Below are 17,368 nucleotides of genomic sequence, written 5' to 3' on the forward strand. Positions count from 1 at the left end.
CCGTATATGCACATATATTATATAAAAACATTTCATGCAAAGAACTTTATGTTAGATGCGATTAATCGATTTGACAGTACTAAATTTTATATATATATATATATATATATAATTTTAAAAAAATGTTGGTAATTTTTTACTGTATTAATATATAACATTAAAAATCGCTAAAGAGATTCAAATGAAGATTGCAATTAATCTGGAAATCTGCTTTTACTGGATATGGGTAAGTATTACATTTGTCTAGTATCCTCAGAATGGAGTGCCTAAAACCAAATATTGTATATTTAATTGTGGATTAGATTACTTTTGCCATTATATAACTGCAATTTAAAGGGATAGTACTAGATTACAGCAAACCCTTTAAGAGCATTTTTGTGCTATACTATAATAAAGGTTACATGTCTATTTTACAGACTTTAAGTCGAATCTCAAAATAAAATAGTCATCCATGTTTCATACACTTCATTTATAATGTTGGGATGCCGTTTTGAATAAGCATTACTACAGTGATTCAACAATGACAAAACTATTGAGCTTTTTAGCTTGTACAGCGTTGTTTATCATCCAAAACAGGAAAATAGACTTTTTTTTTTTTTAAAGTGGTGCCTATGCGAAATTCTCCAGCACAAAGCAACTGTTCGAAAAAAGTTGGACTCCCTTCTCACCGGGCTGGTATCTCCAGCCATCAGAGTTCAGCCGGATATCAGAGACAGAATAAGGTCAGACTGAATGTCTGGCACAGGTTGTTCCTCAGTATCTAAACCCATATCTCATCGCTTTGATATCCATCTGTAGTCCCGGTCGCTCTATCTGTGGCATCTTTTTGCTGCTCAGATTAGTCCTGTACCTCTCCATCTGTATTTTTTAGATGTATACCTCCCTTTCTTTTGATGTCACTATTATGCCAGTGAGGCCTAGGCTGTGTTTTTAGAGATGTGTATTTGTGTTTTTAGAACAGTTTCAAAGTGCTCTTGAGAATGGAGCGTCATCGTCTTCTCTCTGATTGGTGTCATTGTTCTGCCGTTACAGTACTGTTTCTCTGCATTTGTGTTTCTTTTGATGAGCCACTGGGTGCCTGGGCTCTCTCTCCTCCTCTCCCTCATTGTCACTATCCCCATTTCTTTCAAAGAGAGCAGAATAAAGCTCACTTGTTCCCTATCACTAAAGTTCCTTTGTTGCTATTGCCTCTTTTTCTCTTCTAATTTGATCATTTTCTCTCTCCAGCTCTCTCTGTGCACCTCTTTCTTTCCAGGGTCTCAACGTTTCTTCTCATTGCGATCCTGGCTCTTTTCTTTGGCTAGATAAATGGTAAATGGTGTTGATCTATTTGGCGTGCGTCTCTAGGATCAGTCGGGATTTTTCCCAGCTCACACCATATCTTTGCAAGATGGCCAGTTGCAAGTTAAACAAATGGCTTTGGTTTAATGTCGTCATTTGACAATTTGGTTATTTGAACTGCTGTAGTGTTTGCAGAGATTTTGTTTTATGGGGGAAATAATGTCATTCGGTTTAGGAAGGATTATAGGAATTAATGGACAATTAATTTTCTTTTATGGCCGATAGCCAATTAAAACTTAAAATCAGTTGTTTTAAATGCTGGAATTTTATTTAGGCATCACAGCATTGCAAGGTACAGTATGAAAATTTATTTTTTCTAATGATTATATTTAAAAGTATTGTTAAATTAATGTTTTCAAAGGTGTTGTGAGATTCTAAGGTTATCTAAATGGAAAAATCTAGGAAAGGGAGCTGAGCTGAATCTCTGTTGAATGGGTTAATGTGAGCCTGGATCAGGCCGGCTGCTGTTGTGTTGTGTCCTCCGTGTAGCAGCTGTTTCAGAAAGATCTGCTCCAGGTAGGTGAGCACATCATGCCGTGTTTTCCTGGCACAGATGGCTTGCATCACTCCTACCTGCAGAGGCTGAAGCAACGATAATGCAGCATTATTGGTTCTTGGAGAAAAAGAGCAGCTTCTTATATGTCTATTTCTGGCTTGTCATTAGTGTGAGTACAGTCATAGATTGATTTGATTTGCAGTCACAAAGTGGGGATTAGGACAAGGTTTCACTTGATATTGCACATACTGTTTAGACAATCTTTCTGAGCTTATGCACTGGAAAAAATACATCTGGGTTACTCACCAATTGCCTGGTAACTTTATTAGAAACTGCAAGATATTACATTGTTCTCAAATTCAATTAAACTATAGTCTGATGCTCACAGTTTTAAGAGATCAAAGACGTACAGTCACGACTCAAGCGTTAACAACCTTTACCATGAAGTGTTCATCTAAGATGCTTACATTTTTCTTTTTTGTCTCAAGAACATCACGTATGTGAAAATATTTCTCACATTAAGCCAACAAAATGAACATTAAGAAACTTCACTGTTAGTCACAAATATGCAAGGAAAAAAGAAAAAAATTAAATTGTGATGGTGACACATGTAAAAAATGATGTACAATACTGTTCAAATGTTTGGAGTTGGTAGGGAAAAAAGTCTCTTTTGTCCACCAAAGCTGCATTTATTTAGTCAAAAATACATTAAAAACTGTAATATTGTGAAATATCGTTACCGTTTAAAATAACTGTTTTCTATTTTAATGTATCTTAAAGGGATAGTTCACCCAAAAATGAAGATTCTGTCATTTACTCACCCTCATGTTGTTCCAAACCTGTATGAATTTATTTCTTCTGCTGAAAAACAAAAGATGATATTTTGAAGAATATGGGTAACCAAACAGTTTCTGGTCCCTTTTGAGTTCCATGGTATTTTTGTGGAAACCCCAAACTTTTGGAGTGTGTTTGTGTGTGTTTGTGTTTGTGTGTGTGTGTGTGTGTGTGTGTGTGTGTGTGTGTGTGTGTGTGTGTGTGTGTGTGTGTGTGTGTGTGTGTGTGTGTGTGTGTGTGTGTGTGTGTGTGTGTGTGTGTGTGTGTGTATTCTTTCTGAATATAACTTTTTTCTTCTTTTCTGCAGGCTATAGATAAATACTGTCGAGTAAGCGGAGGTTTCTCTGGTGTTAAAGACGTCTACTCCTCCAACCCCACCTACGATGACGTCCAGCAAAGCTTCTTCCTGGCTGAAACGCTCAAGTAAAAATCATTCCATTTACTGATACACATAATGCGAGTACACATTATTATTGTACATTAAACAATGTAATGATGATCAGTTACTATTAAAATAGTCAAAATTACTATGCAACATACAGATGACAGAACTGTGAAAAGCAGTGACTATCAGCTAAACAAAGTAGGATTTGCAGGAGTGGAAAGACAGCCGGTCATTACTGCAACCTGCTGGTGCCATTGAGACACTGCAGTTTCTCACAAATGTCTTTTGAAAGGGATACATCAGATCTGTGACCTAGTTTGGAACAGTATCAGGTTAATTCTTGCATCATGTGTGTGTTTTTGTAGGTATCTATATCTGCTTTTCTCCGGCGATGAGCTGCTGCCTCTTGAGAACTGGGTGTTCAACACGGAGGCCCACCCTCTGCCCGTCCTGCACCTGGGCAACATCACCCTGCCTGGCAGCGAGACCCAGCGGTAGAGCGGACGCACCGGGGGGGCGCTCTCCCCCTCACTCGCCCCTTTTCTATACGCCTCCCTCCTTGTGAAAGACAGCAGCTGCTAGTGCAAAGGAGATGGGGAGAACTGTACCCACCAACCACTGTCTCCTCCTGAACTGTGAATCATGGGACTTCAGTGAAGGGAGGAGACCGAACTCTCTTTATCTCTGTCTCTCTCATATATTCTCTGAAGGACAGACTGCCGGATTGATCATGTGCGTCTATCTTGTGGCCGCTGGTCTGACACACACTGTACACACATTTACAGACATAAAGACCTTCTGAAATGGATGTTCATTTCTCACCAGGGAAGGATTTTAACAAGTTCGTTCGTTCTTTTTTTCCCCTCCAATTTGGCGGCGTTTCATCTCATCAGCTCAGCACTAAATCACTTCAAAATGGTGGATAAATTGTTCCCGGACCAGAACCTTTCACTTTCTGAGCTGGGCTCCTGGAGACAGCAGATGTTGGATTTGACCACCTGTGAAATCTTTCTCCAGCTGAGGTTGAATTTAGGCCACAGGCACCCAGGGATGTTCATTTCTCCAGGATTTCTCTTCAAACAGTCTCTCCGATGTCTCTGTTATGGTTAGCGGGTAAAAACAGACACGTGCTGCTAGACAGTCACCACCATCATTCCAGAAACCTGCGCTTTTCTGTGTCTCTCCATTCCTCTTTCTGAATGCTCAATTTCATTCATACTGCTCTCTGAAACATGGATGGGTTTTGCCATACAGTAACACTTTCAGTGTTCAGTGCTTTAGATACTAATTCTCACGGCCATCACCATTTGTTTTCATTTGTAGATGGTGTCGCTCTGTTAGACCAGATTTTTTCAACAGCAGAGTTTTACCACTAAACGTAGCCAACAATATATATATATATATATATATATATATATATATATATATATATATATATATATATGGGGTTTAAAGTTCAGAAAATACACTCTGTGTGCCCTGTGCAAGAAACCCAGAGTAAATGAAACACAAAAACCCGTGCAAAGATTTTGAATACAGTTGCATAACAACAAATCCCATGATGTAGGATGTTTTAGACTTGAGAATACTCCTAAACTGAGGTCAAAGACTTTTTTTTGTCATTCTTGTTTCTGTTCTTTAAAGTCAAATGCATATCTCTGAATATTTCATGTGAGTTTTAACATGACTTGTTCCATTAATGTTTCGATCCTGGGCTGTAAACCCTGAGAACCGGTGATGGCAGACAGAAACAGATTCCTGATATCAGATGATTCACTCGAGTTTGATCAAATGGCTAATCATATTGAAGTTTTTTATTTATTTATTTTTATTTCGTTTTATTTGACCTTTAATGAATATTAATTCAGTCTGTTTGGAAGACGTGCTCAGCCTTATGCTCTTCGACTCATCGTGTGAAGCGGCACATCCACAGAATATTTCATGTAGTTGATCGGAGAAGGAATAGTTTATTATTTTCTCTTCTTAGGTCATGAAGAGTCTGTTTGAGAATCAGTCTTTCAAAAAGACTTAAGCACCACTGGGTGTCATCGAAGAGTCTTTCTCTTTATATCCTGTCGTTTCAGTTCTTCAGTTTCTAAACCGCGTCCTCTCCTCCCCTCTAGATGGCAGAAGTGGTGTCTCATTTTCTTTTTTTTCCCAGTAACATGACTTTGACTAATGGTGAGTGAAGCCCAGGCCAACACTCTTCCCTGGTGTTGCTGGGTGGGTTTCGAAAATGCTGTGTTCTGTATTTGTATTTTTACTGAACAAAAAAAACAAACAATAACTGTAAATATGTTTAAAATACCACACAAATTCAATAAAGATGTTGCAAAAAGTGAATGGAATAAAACAAAAACTTTTATTGTCAAGTCTTTTCTTACTGACTCATAAAAAAGACTTTCAACACTTACAGTGGAGGTCATAGTTCAGGTGGATCAGACGTCATCGTTTGAATGCAGGTTTCCCACAATCATAGAAGATCAGGATATATCAGGAAGATTTGAAATCAGAATTACCAGACCTAAAAATCGCTAAACTTCTTTAAATGACAGAGAAAAGCCATGGATGTTTCCGTAATGAATATAATTTTCATATTTATGCTCACATAGGACTGAACGCTGAATCCTCCATTGAGCCATATTCAAACCGTAGGATGAATTTTGTCCAATTTGAGACATTTGTAAGATATAAACACTATTGATCAAAAGTATGGAGTCAGTCATTTTTTTCTAAATGAATTAATACTTTAATCGAGTAAGGATTCAATTGATGAAAAGTGACAGTAATGACAAATTTATTTCTATTTCAAATAAATGCTTTTTTGAACTTTATTCATAAAATAAATCTGACAAATGCATCACAGTTTTACAAAAAAAAAGTGTTTGAGCAACAAATCCGCAAATCATAGAATGATCTCTGAAGGATCATGTGACACTGAAGACTGGAGGAATGATGCTGAAAATACAGCTTTACAAACACAGGAATAAATTGCATTTTAAAAATGTTCAATTATAAATATTTCACGGTGTCAGTTTTTATTGTATTTCTGAACAAATAAATGGAGCCATGATGAGCAGAGGAGACTTCTTTCAAAAACATTAAAAAACCTTTTAGTGGCCCCAAACTTTTGAACAGTAGTGTAAATGTTATAATGGAAACACTTTATGTGATATGTATTGCATTAGAACTAACAATAGATATTTTGTACATTTAATAATGTAATGTAAACATGTAGATTCCAATACCTAAAGCTTTGGGAACCTTATGGATTTGTAAATACTGTAAATAGCCTTTATTCTTATATTATTCTTCTAATACATCCTATATATAGATCGAAAGTAGATACAGTATGTACATTTCCATTATTTCATAAAACAATGTTATTGATAAATGTGCTATCTATTTGTTTTAAGGACTTCATGCTCCTTTGCTCTTGGAAGCACACATTGATATTATAGGTCGTGGTGAACTGGTCCTGGCACATTACCCCTGCTCTCAGTATACACGTCATCCCCATTGCAAACAGTATTTCCCACATGTGTGTTTGTTATTGTTGTTCTCTCTGTTTAGCAGAAGCAGCAAAAATGAGGGATTTCCAATTTTTTTTTTGCTGTCCTCTGTCATTGAGCTGTCTGGTCTGACCGCAGCGTGACAGGACAGGATGGATGGGGGGCAAAAGAAGGAAGCAGAGGTCATGAGCTGGATGCCACTTTCCCTCTTTCAACAACCCTAGTGACATCATATGACCCCTCGGTATCATCTGCTCAACAGATGTTGAACGATGACTGATTTCTCATTCCACACATACAGTGGTGTCCAAAACTCTGAGACCCCTGATGGAAATGCTTGTTTTTGCATATACAATACTACAATACAATATTGAGTTTTGCATGAGACGGGCATCTTGTGCTTCAGCCGAAGAAAAACGAAATGCTGAATTTTATGAACGGAGTGGTCTTCACCATCCATATAAACTTTAGAGACTACAAATATATTTTTCAAAGTTGTAAATATAGATTAATGAAGTTGTACTTGCCATTTCTTTGTAATTATTTGTGGAATTTACTTGTAATGTCTGAGTGAATGTTGTTTCAAAGTAAATCTTACACCAAAATGTGTTTTGTGTAATTTAGGGTCATCTTAGGCCACAAAGTCAACTGCTGCTCTGTGGAAAACAGTGAGTGATAAGCTTGGAGAAACTGGCATGTTGCAAGTGTGCGCAGAAACAAAAAAGTGCCAAGGTCACTGTGAACCAGGTAGGTCAGTTGGCAACTAATGATAGCAAACTGATTACACGTGCAGAGAGAGGGTGTGCTGAGAGCTACAGTACCTACTGGAGAAAAGAGGGATTTTACTTTCACAAGAGCATATTGAGTTTGCAAACCCCTTGCTGAAAAAACAGTTATCTTTTATTTTTTTAAGGGAAATACTATAACCAAAATCATTTGTCATTATGTGCTGAGTTTGTTTCTAAAGTATATGGTATAGGAAAGATAATGTTTGTTATTGTGCCTGATCTGACCTCATCAACACTGTTACTGCCACAACATGTCACCGTGAATATCGTTGATAATCTCCTAATAATCTCCACATATTAAGGTTTTGGTAGACTAGATGGTGGCCATACAATCAGTTCTTGTAATCAACATGTAGGATGCAGGAGAAATAGGCAGAAATAAAGATCTGAGAGTTTATGATGGCCCAAATTGTTATGACAAGATGACTGGGTCAGAGTATCTCTGAAATGGAAAGGTTTGTTGGTTGTGTTCCGAGGATTGACAAACCACAAACGGCGGCAGGGTGTTGGGCGCCCAAGGCTCATCGATGCATGAGGGCAACAAAGGCTATCCCGTCTGGTCTGGTAAAATTTGAATGATGGTTAAGGGAGGAATGTGTACAACACACTACATCACACTCTGCTGCGTAGCCACGGGCCAATCAGAGTGCCTTTGATGAACCCAGTCCACCGGGCGTGCCCCCTATCTAAACATTGATGCAGACCAGTTACACTCTTCATGACTGTGGTGTTCCCTGGTGGAAGTGGACTCTTTCAGCAGGATAATGCACACTGAACATTGTTCAGGAACGGTTTGAGGAACATGATGAAGAGTTCAAGGTGTTGTCCTGGCCTCCAAATTCCCCAGATCTCAATCTATTCAAGCATCTGTGGGATGTGCTGGACCAAGTTCAATCCACGGCATCTCCACTTTGCAACCTACAGGACTTGAAGGATCTGTGTCTTGGTGCCAGACACCACAGGACACTCTTGTAGAGTTCATGCTTGCTGTAGAGTCCATAGTTCTTTTTTAAAGTTGTAATTATGATAAAAATTATGCCAAACTATTTAACAAGGGTTTCTTTTACAGGAAATTAATATTTTATATTGGGCATTATTTATTTATGAATTGCATTTATTCTATTTTTGAATAAATTAATACAAAAAATATGTCATATTTAAAAGGATAGTTCCCCCAAAACTGCAAATTCTGTCATCATTTTTTCACTCTCATGTTGTTCCAAACCTGTATGACTTCTGGGGAACACAATAATATATATATCGAGAAATGTCTCTGTGTTGGTCATCAAAACTGTTTGGTTATCACCATTCTTCAAAATATCTTCTTTCATATTTCACAGAAGAAAGAAAGTCACCCAGGGTGAGAACATGATGACAGAATTTTCAATTTCGGGTGAACTTTCCCTTTGACTATCAGCTGACAGATGAATTTGTCCAGCAGTTGAGAGCCAGTTCTCCAGTCCCTCCAGTATTAACCGAAACCCTCTCCTGAGGACACATGAGACCCCTTGCATCGTGTTTTTGTATTTCAAGAGCTCTGCATTTTAATCAATAGATCCCAGAGGGTTGCTGATGTCACAGGAAGGAGAGGATTATGAATGTCACTATGAGTCACTATGTGAGCTGATAGACAGAGGGGAAAAAACAATTGCGTGGACGTCCGCATACGTAGTGGAGAGTTTAATGTGTTAATGGGCAGTATGTGCGTGTGCGCGCCTCCTTCAGTGTGTTTAATGTGTTAATGGCCGCCGGTTAACCATCCGTAGCATGGACAGTGAGTCATTTCCACTTGGCTCTGGTCCCAGCTGCAGCAGGTGGCATTGCCCCTCCTCACAAACTAAATGACATTCACCTTTGAACAAAACACTGCTTAATTTCGGCTCGATTCAGCCCTCTCTGTGATGTTTATTTATTCTATAATCCACCTGGGAAGGAAAATGCTTGCTTAGCCTCATAAGACTCCATGTATTGTTAGATGTTTCTCAAAGGCTTTGAATGTGACATTTGGTGCTGTTTGTTTGATGATGCTGAAAGAAATCTTTGTTTGATGGCTGTGTGTTCTCGTGCTTTTAGCAAATCCAACAAAGCAATGACAGATCATGGTTCAGAAGGTTTTCAGAAAATCAGAAGCATATATGGATGTAATGCGTTAACGTTTTTTTATTAGTCTCATGAGTTAAAGTCATTGTTTATTTCTGAGCTCCATGTGTGAACACAGTGACAAACTTTTGTGATGTAGCTTCCTGCGAACTAAGTCATCCAGAATAACTAGTGGTTATGACTCATGTCCTTTTTTTCAGTTGTCAAAAAGTTGTTAAAAAAATCTTATTGAGAAAATGTTCACTAACCTGTTTGGGCAGTAATAACCCAGTTGCGATCGACATACTTTAGTTCTCTTACATAGCACATTGTTCATGCCTCATCCTCATTTGAATGCAAATGCATCAACATCAAGCATAATTGTAGATTTGAACACCCTTATACACGCTTAAAAATAATGGTTTCAAAAGGGGGGTTTCACAGCAATATCATAGAAGAACCATTTGGGGTTCGCCAGAGAACAGTTCTTAAAATAACCATTTTATTGTTCTTAGTGTGAAGACCATTTAAAGAACCTTTTCTCACTGTAAAGAACATTTTGAGCAATGGATGCCACAGATGCCAATAAAGAACCTTTATTTTTAAGAGTGAGTGTATGAAGTAAAAGCTATAAGCTAAAATAAAACTTTGCATTGTTTTCATTGCTGTCAACATTTAATTGACTGGGTAAGATAAGACGCGATGATTCCCAATAACAATCTTTGATTTTCATTGCTGTTTTTGTATGAATCAGAATGAAACTCCCATCATAAATGTAAGTGGCGCGGGGAATAGCATTTTGTGTGTTTTTTCCTTATCTTGTATAATTACGTAAAAAAGTCTTGCACTATTGACGTCATGTTAGATTAACACAAAACTGTTAGGACAGTCCCTCATATCCAGAATCTAAATCTCTCTCAATTCCTCTCATATTCTCTCTTGCTCTTGTTCTCAGTCATTCACAAAACTGATTGTGATTCAAACCCAGCACACAAAACTGGAGTTTCCTCACATGCGATTGAGCAGTCATTTCCTGTTTTGCTTTCTCATGTCATTTATACCCTTATCATAATTAAAAAAGATTTAGACAGAAGCAAACAGACAGGAATATCCCTTCCTTGTATTTCCACTGGAGGCTGCACTAGGTCTGCTGATTTACTCAGAAGCATCAGCGATATGCTGTATGTGATGATGTTGCACTACTTTCCTATAGGGTTTCTCCAGATGTGCTTTTACACCACGTATTCTGTTTTACTCCCTCAAACTCACCATCCACAATTTCACTGACACTCACCACAACGTGGCTCATTCTGTATGGACCACGCAGTGTCTGTCTGTTGGAGTGTCACTTAGATCCAGCTTTTCAAAGACAACTATTAATTAGTGTCTGTTTTTCTCAGTTATGAAAAACACCACCTACAAAAGAGCATGTGTGTGGGTGGATTATGTTTGTGAGGGCCAAATCTTTAAAAATGTCCTCACAAATATAGTGCATACATGCTTTTGAAGTGGTCCTCAAAATGATAAAGGCACATCAATTGTTTTGCTTTTAAGTTAGCCTACTCTGCTGGTACTGACTACTAATAAGTAGTTGTGTGTGAGGGATAGGTTAGCCCTAGGATGACTAGTATGTTACTTACGATTACTATAGCCTATAGGTGATATTTACAGTAGTATAGCCTACCTGACAACATTCTTGAATATTTCTAGGCTTTAGGGAAATAAGTCAGCTAGATTTATCAAAAACATGTCTCATGAGACATTATCAAATTATTTTATAATTTTCACTCTGACAAAACGTAGTTGAGCTTTAAATATTGCTGACACCCCACCTGTGGAAAACAAAATTAGAATTATTTGATCAAACCCCAAACCTCAATCTATTGTCAAATGTGTACTAGCCTACTAGCTACTCAGACCTCACATCCTCTGTCAAAACCGGACGTCAAATTCGACATGTGCCTGTGGTCGCCTGGCAACACAAAAACCTCTTCAGCCAATCACAGGCTTCAGCTGGCGCATTGATACAAGCGAATAGAACGCCGTATGTTTTTGAATTCCATATAGAGCCTTAGTCCATTGATGCCTTGAAATGCGAAACTCGGCACTGGAGTATTAGTAAGTACAATGCAGATTGTTATTTATTTAGAATATTTGATTGTTATAGAAAATAAATATTTGTATGTTTGACCCACGTGACGATGGCATGGCTTCAGAAAAATAGTGCGCAGTGGAGGTGCGGAGAGTCAGGTTGTTTTGTAGGCAGTTATAAGAGAGCGCGCATGTGTGTGCTGTTCAGAACTGAAGCTGTGGCGTTTGACGACTGAACAGATGGATGGAAGTGCTGCTGCTAAATCTTATTTGACATCCACTACTTTGTGCCGACCACGTTGCTGAGAACTTCAGGGGGATTTCTTGAGAACAGTAGGTGCGACGTTTTCCATATAAGTTACTTCATAAGCGCGTTGGGTCTGTGTGATTTGGATGCAATCGGAAGATTTACTTTACTTTCAGATTAATTGCTGGTAACTTATATTGTTTGGTTGGTTTGAACGCTGACCTTACGTGAGAACGCTTTCGATCTCACGTGCGCTTTGTATCAAACGATTGGTTTTCATAAAATATAGTACAGAGCTCTTTTTGAATCTTTCAAGTGTGCATTGTATTTCGAACATTGTAGTAATTTACGCATGTTTTTACTTGCTTACGTTGCGTGTAGTTATGACTAAAGTTTATATTGTCGCGTGCTGAGTGCCATGTATCAAAACAGCTTATTGTAATTTCCAATATAAATTGGAATCAGGCGGGCATTTTCCTTTTATTATTCCAACATAAAACAAAATTGAAAAACATGTATATTTTTGTGCAGTTGTGGTTACCAAATAGAATAAAATTAAAAAACATTTAAAAATTAAGACAAAACATTGTGGTTACATTATTGTATCCTGTAGGAACCATATAAAAACTTTTTTTTTTTTAAGGCTACCAATTTTTGTATTTTTATTTGATTCCATTTTGTATATCTGGAATTCTTCTGATTGTTTTAAAATTAGGATGGGAATCCTGTTCACATTCTTTGTTGTTTGGCTCAACCCTGTTAGTGTCATTCATAATTTATGAATTGCATAAATTTCAAGTTAATCAGTGCGCATGAATTATTAATGCTCTTTTGGGATTTGTTTGGATTTTTTTAAAATTGGAATCATGATGAATGCAGCTGAGTGTCACCCATTATAAATGCTTCAGTTCTGTTTTTGTTTGGGCTTCTGGAAAGCCTGAGATTCATTGTTAGCTTTTCTGTTATGAGAGTGGTGAACCTGTTAGACCATATGTGTGTATATATATCTATAATAATGGTGTTTAACTTCCCTTTGAGCTCATTATTCTAACTAAATATGAACTGTTTTCAAACGAAAATTGAAAATCAGTGAAATTGTTTTTGCACTTGTCCTAGGAAGCTGCATAGATTGCAAACATGGCCTCAGCCTCATCCAGCAGCGAAAGTGAGTCGCAAAGTGTGCTAACCTGGGAGCAAGTGAGCCGCTTGAACGACGTGCTGACAGAGGTTGTGCCAGTCCACGGACGTGGCAACTTTCCCACCCTGGAGGTCCGGCTAAAGGATATCGTACAGATGGTGAGGAACCGTCTCGAGCTGAGTGGCATTACAGTCAAAGATGTGCGTCTGAATGGCTCCACTGCTAGCCACGTGCTGGTAAAGGACATGCGCTGGAGCTACAAAGACCTGGACGTCATCTTCAGGGTAGACCTTCCTCGGGAAGAGGAGTTCCAGCTCATCAAAGATGTGGTTCTAAGCACTTTGTTAGACTTTCTGCCCGAGGGGGTGAATAAAGAGAAGATCACTCCTATGACTCTGAAAGAGGCCTACGTCCAGAAGCTGGTCAAAGTCTACACTGAGCAGGACCGCTGGTCCCTCATCTCGCTGTCCAATAACAATGGCCGCAATGTGGAACTTAAGTTTGTGGATTCAATCCGGAGACAGTTCGAGTTCAGCGTGGACTCCTTCCAGATCATTTTGGACTCTGTGCTGTCGTACTATGACTTCTCAGAAAACGCCATGTCTCGGCACTTCCACCCTACCGTGGTCGGGGAGAGTGTGTATGGTGACTTTGCCATGGCTCTGGACCACCTCAGGAACAAGATGATCGCCACCAAACGGCCAGAGGAGATCCGTGGAGGTGGTTTGCTCAAATACTGCAACCTCCTGGTGAGGGACTTCAGGCCCACGGACGTAGACGAATTTAAGGCCCTGGAGCGCTATATGTGCTCCCGTTTCTTCATTGACTTTCCCGACATTGGTGAGCAACAGCGCAAACTGGAGGCTTATCTGCAAAGCCACTTTGTTGGTGAGGAGAAGAACAAGTACAACTACCTCATGATCCTGCGGCGGGTTGTGAACGAGAGCACCGTTTGTCTCATGGGACACGAGCGGCGGCAGACACTCAACCTCATCTCACTGACGGCGTTTCGGGTGCTCGCCGAGCAGAATGCCATACCTGATGCGTCCAACGTCACCTGTTACTACCAGCCGGCTCCGTACGTCAGAGACCTGAACTTCAACAACTACTATGTGGCCTCTTGTAACCAGTCCATTCCAACTTGGTTGCCTTGTAACTAAGACAAATTATTCTTGTTCAACATCAAAATCCATGAGTTGGCTAGAAAAGCTGGATTTTTGGCCATAAGGGATGTTTCCCTCTGTAGGCATAAAGGATCTTTAAAATGACAAGCGTTTCCTTTCCTTTTTTTTTCCTTTTAATTCCTTCTCTGCAGAGGTGGCAAGATGTTTTTGATTCAAAGTGATATATTTTAGCGAATGAATTAAACTTTTTTTTTTTTTTTTTTTTTTTTTTAAACAACCCTTAATATTCTAAAGTTTCAGATTTGTTTGCTCTCATCGCTGTCCTTGCTCTGAGAGATTCTTTTTTTTTTCATGTTAAAAAAACAATTCCCACAGTGCCTTAATATATTGTAACCCTAAAAGTGAAGGAAATGCACATTGGGGCAAGGTTATATTTTTCCTGTGATTCAAAATCGAAAGGCCAAAAAAATAAAAAAATGTTCTTAGAAATTCAGAGAAAAAAAATGTACAAAAAATTGAGAGAAAAAATATATGAAAAATGGGAGCACAGGTGAAATTGGTATTTTAGGTCTCAAGTTATCAGGAGATTTTGATTGTTTTTTTGGTACACTAGTGGGCAGCTAAAGTTCTTTTTGTTCTCATGAAATTAATCATGTTGAAGTATTCATAGCAAAGCGCTTCAGTTTGCTGTGTGAATGCATAAATGACTTTTGTGTTCCACTGTACATTTTGGAGAAATTTTGCAGTTTGTAAACTTGTTCAGTCTTGCTAGTTACATCCAGGGTGAGAAATTGAAATTGGTTTCAGCGTGTACAAAAAGATAATTTGTCCTCTTCCCATGGAGCAGAGAGAGCAGTAACAAACAAAAAAGTCCTTTTAATGAACTAGATTAATAAGGAACCTTGGATCTAGTGGTTTAATCTTCCCTGCGTACCTCATTAACATAGTGTAGGTGTTTAAATGGGACAGAGAGGTCATGGTTGTCCATACAAGGATCAACTGTTGGACGATGGGTCCTCCTGAGCTTTTTGCAGCCATTAGCAGACTTAGCATTGCCGTGTGTAACAAGACCTCCAGCTAACAGCCTAGCCAAATGGTGTCACAGTGCTCTAAAATTATCCCTTCCTGCACCTCTCGGGATGTGCCTTGAATGGACAGCATGTGGGATGGAATTTCTAGTGGGGCGAATGTCTTTCCTGTGCTTCTGATTCGCGTCACTGTAGATGACACTGTAGATGTGAGTGCTGGTATGTCATAAGGCCTTTTCTGGTAATTGAGGTGTGGGAGGGTTCACCGCTGTAACCAGGGGATATACCAATGCTCAGTCAAATGAATGTAAAAACACATTGGCGTGGATTTTTTTTTTTTTAGGTTTGGATCTAATCGATTTTGCTGGGGTTGCTGCTCTTGATCTTTATTGGGTTTCAGTGTCTCCTGTCTTGGTCCTTTGTCAGTGAATTTGACTTAATGGCTTCAAGGAACATTGTAATTGTCAGTTGGGTAAAATCAATTCCATGCTTTTTGTAAGTTAGACAGTATTAAATTGTGACTGCCAATTCTTGTCCGTTAACCCCCCCAACTAATCATGCCCGTGTGTAGTTCCTCTTTCGACAATCATCCATTCAGAGAAGTCTAGTACTCCGCTAGCTGCTCTTACGTAATGGCTGACAGCTGTCCCCTGCCCCTCAGGTTCCCTCTTCGCCTCTACTCACACGCCTCAGCTCTTGCATGGGTCCTCACATGCACAAGATAACCACGAGAGCCACGTTCCTTCTCTTATCAGCCGTCACAGACTTCTAAGGTAATGAGAAGGGTCACATAGCCTCCCTTTCAGTGGGTCACACCCCGAAGTGTATTGAGCTGGAATGGATTTTACTCTGTGAGGTTTTTTGGGCCCCTACACCTTTTTAAAAGATTTTGGACCAATGTTTGAACCAGCAACAGCACATATGTGGCTTTTTTTTGTGGTCGCCCATTTGGGTTTAGCTTATGACTTTATGCGAAATGCATGTAGAGACTTAGTAGCTCAATCCTCTGGTTTCAAAACAATTTGGTTCCATTAAATAAAGCTGAATGAGGATGAATGACATGGACAACTAAGAATGCTAAGGTTTTTTTTTATTTAGTCCCAGTTATAGCTTGTCATGTCACACCCTGCTTTTTCTGAGTATAGTTGTGTAGTCAATTCAGTTGTTCTGTAATTTTAATGTCTTTTCCTCAGAACCAAAGTACTGTGCTTTACACAGTGTTTTCAAAATCTCTAAGGCCTTAATGTTTAAAATACCAATTTCAATAAATGCACTTTACAGGCCTTGTCATACTCCAAAGCCCTGTGAACACTCAAGCTATAAGGTGTCTCTTTTTTTTTTTTTTTTTTTTCTCGTCTCAGGGACATAAAGGGCTACAGTCTTGATGCTAACAACTTCTGTTCAGCGAAGTAAAAGTTGAACTATTTGAAATGCCTTCTTACAACTGAGATATTAAGTAAAATGTCAGCGCACCAGGAACAAGTAGCCTACTTCTGTTTCAGAACTGGTTTCCCCCTCTTTTTTTGCCGTTTAAAGGGCACTTGTATGATCTGTTTTTGTTGGCCAACATAATTATCAACTTAATCTGTCCTTTATTTATCATGTGTATTAAAATATATTTATATATAAAAAAAACCTAAATAAAGAAACATTGCATTTTTTTTTTTTATCTTCACTTAGATAAGGCATGGTGTGATGAGGCTTGGATCATTTCCTGTTTGATGTCTGTGTAAATTGTTTCATTGAAAGGGAGTGTTGAAAATGGGAAAACATGCTTTTGTGTGTATTGAATTCATCTTGTGTTCTTTTTATTTTCTTTGTCCCCTCCGTCTGCTGTAATTCCATATTCCCCAGTGTTACCCTTTATTCATTAGACAATGGTGTTGGAGCTTTTGTAACCGCTCTGAATGCATCTGTAACTCTGTGTGTGCAGGGCAGGTTTATTGGATTTGGAAATGCTTGTCTAAAGTCTTGATGATTGAGGCCTTTTTGAAGCCCTTTTGCAATGTTACAAGTGGAGTTGTGGATTTCAGCACATTTTGTTTACTTTTTTTGTGATTTTTGTCCTTTGTCTGTAAAGATGCTAATGATTGTGAGTTTAAAAAAAAGGTGAAAAATGGAAGTCGCACTATTATTTTGAAGTAGTTATGTCGGCTCTCTGATGTCGGCGTGGTGATTTAATGATGTAGATTCATTATGCCATTTTGTTTCAAAGCACTTTTACCTCACTATAATTTTCCTTTGGATGGAATTGAGAATAAGGAAAATGTGCATCAATGGGAAAAAATAAAGTATTGAAAGCCCA

The 17,368-nt window shown here is 38.7% G+C and overlaps 2 protein-coding genes across 3 annotated transcripts in view; both read left to right on the forward strand.

Moving 5' to 3' along the window:
• man1a2 (mannosidase, alpha, class 1A, member 2) overlaps positions 1 to 5,399 on the forward strand; it is a 90,115-nt gene extending 84,716 nt beyond the window's left edge. The window contains exons 13-14 of the mRNA XM_077216576.1: positions 2,979 to 3,094; positions 3,422 to 5,399. Coding sequence (XP_077072691.1) covers positions 2,979 to 3,094; positions 3,422 to 3,554 — 249 coding nt within the window. The 3' untranslated portion in view covers positions 3,555 to 5,399. The remainder of the gene's footprint in view (positions 1 to 2,978; positions 3,095 to 3,421) is intronic.
• Positions 5,400 to 11,717: 6,318 nt separating this feature from the next.
• On the forward strand, positions 11,718 to 17,368 carry tent5c (terminal nucleotidyltransferase 5C). Of its 2 annotated transcripts, none has more exons than XM_077215764.1 (2): positions 11,718 to 11,863; positions 12,890 to 17,368. In XM_077215764.1, exon 2 carries the CDS (start codon positions 12,911 to 12,913, stop codon positions 14,069 to 14,071), a length of 1,161 nt encoding a protein of 386 aa, XP_077071879.1. In that variant the 5' UTR covers positions 11,718 to 11,863; positions 12,890 to 12,910; the 3' UTR covers positions 14,072 to 17,368. The 2 variants fall into 2 exon arrangements, with proteins under 2 accessions (XP_077071879.1, XP_077071880.1); XM_077215765.1 differs by having other exon boundaries at positions 11,730 to 11,859.

This window comes from Siphateles boraxobius, unplaced genomic scaffold (genome assembly GCF_051911475.1).
Source record: "Siphateles boraxobius isolate OS27281-9 unplaced genomic scaffold, OSU_SipBor_1 7, whole genome shotgun sequence".
In the NCBI taxonomy this organism is placed as follows: Eukaryota; Metazoa; Chordata; class Actinopteri; order Cypriniformes; family Leuciscidae; genus Siphateles; species Siphateles boraxobius.